At 41.3% G+C, this 625-nt stretch overlaps 1 protein-coding gene across 1 annotated transcript in view; it reads left to right on the top strand.

The window, feature by feature from the left end:
• LOC106722550 (mitogen-activated protein kinase 15-like) overlaps nt 1–625 on the top strand; it is a gene marked incomplete at its 5' end in the record, with an annotated part of 16,869 nt that overhangs the window by 4,526 nt on the left and 11,718 nt on the right. The window contains 1 exon segment of the mRNA XM_014522960.2: nt 546–625. This exon segment is cut by the window's right edge and continues 21 nt beyond it. Coding sequence (XP_014378446.2) covers nt 546–625 — 80 coding nt within the window.

The raw sequence follows: 625 nt of genomic DNA, 5'->3' as shown, positions 1-625 counted from the left end.
GCAGCAAAATAATCTGCTGCAGACACTCAACACGAATACTGGTGCTGCTTGCACTGGTTTAGAATGTTCACTGAGTAACTTCAGACCAGAGTAGAGTGTTTTATACTGATGTAGGACTGTATGTTACATGTCTGCTTTGTTTTGACACTGATATAAACATCTTATGGGCCCGTACCAGGAAGCCAGTGGTATTTAGAGGAGTTATGTGAGAAGGAAGTTGTACCAAAACTAGAGGCACAAAGGAAGTCAAGACAAGTGAATTTTCAGTTTATGACCTTGCTTTTGTCTCTTGCCTGTTTGTTCCTGGTTTAGTGTTCATTTGTTCCTTTTTTGTCTGCTCATATTCATTCCTCTCTTGCTTTTTCCTCTTTCTTTATATCTCACATCTTCTTTCCAGCATTTTTTTGCTTGCTTCTTATTTCACTTTGGGTTTTTCATGAGTTTTTGTCTATTTAATTCTCTCTCCCTGGCTTTAATTTTGCTGCCTACATGTCATACCCCCGCTCTTTTCCTGCCTCCATCATATGCATTCTTTTCTCCTGCAGATAATGTGGTTTCTGGCAGCGTGACCAGGAACCACTCAGCGCCACTTCCTCAGCATCATAGAACTTCCTCGGTCAGCAGG

Source organism: Alligator sinensis, unplaced genomic scaffold (assembly GCF_000455745.1).
Source record: "Alligator sinensis unplaced genomic scaffold, ASM45574v1 scaffold1029_1, whole genome shotgun sequence".
NCBI lineage: Eukaryota > Metazoa > Chordata > Crocodylia > Alligatoridae > Alligator > Alligator sinensis.
This window is presented reverse-complemented; position numbering and strand designations above follow the sequence as displayed.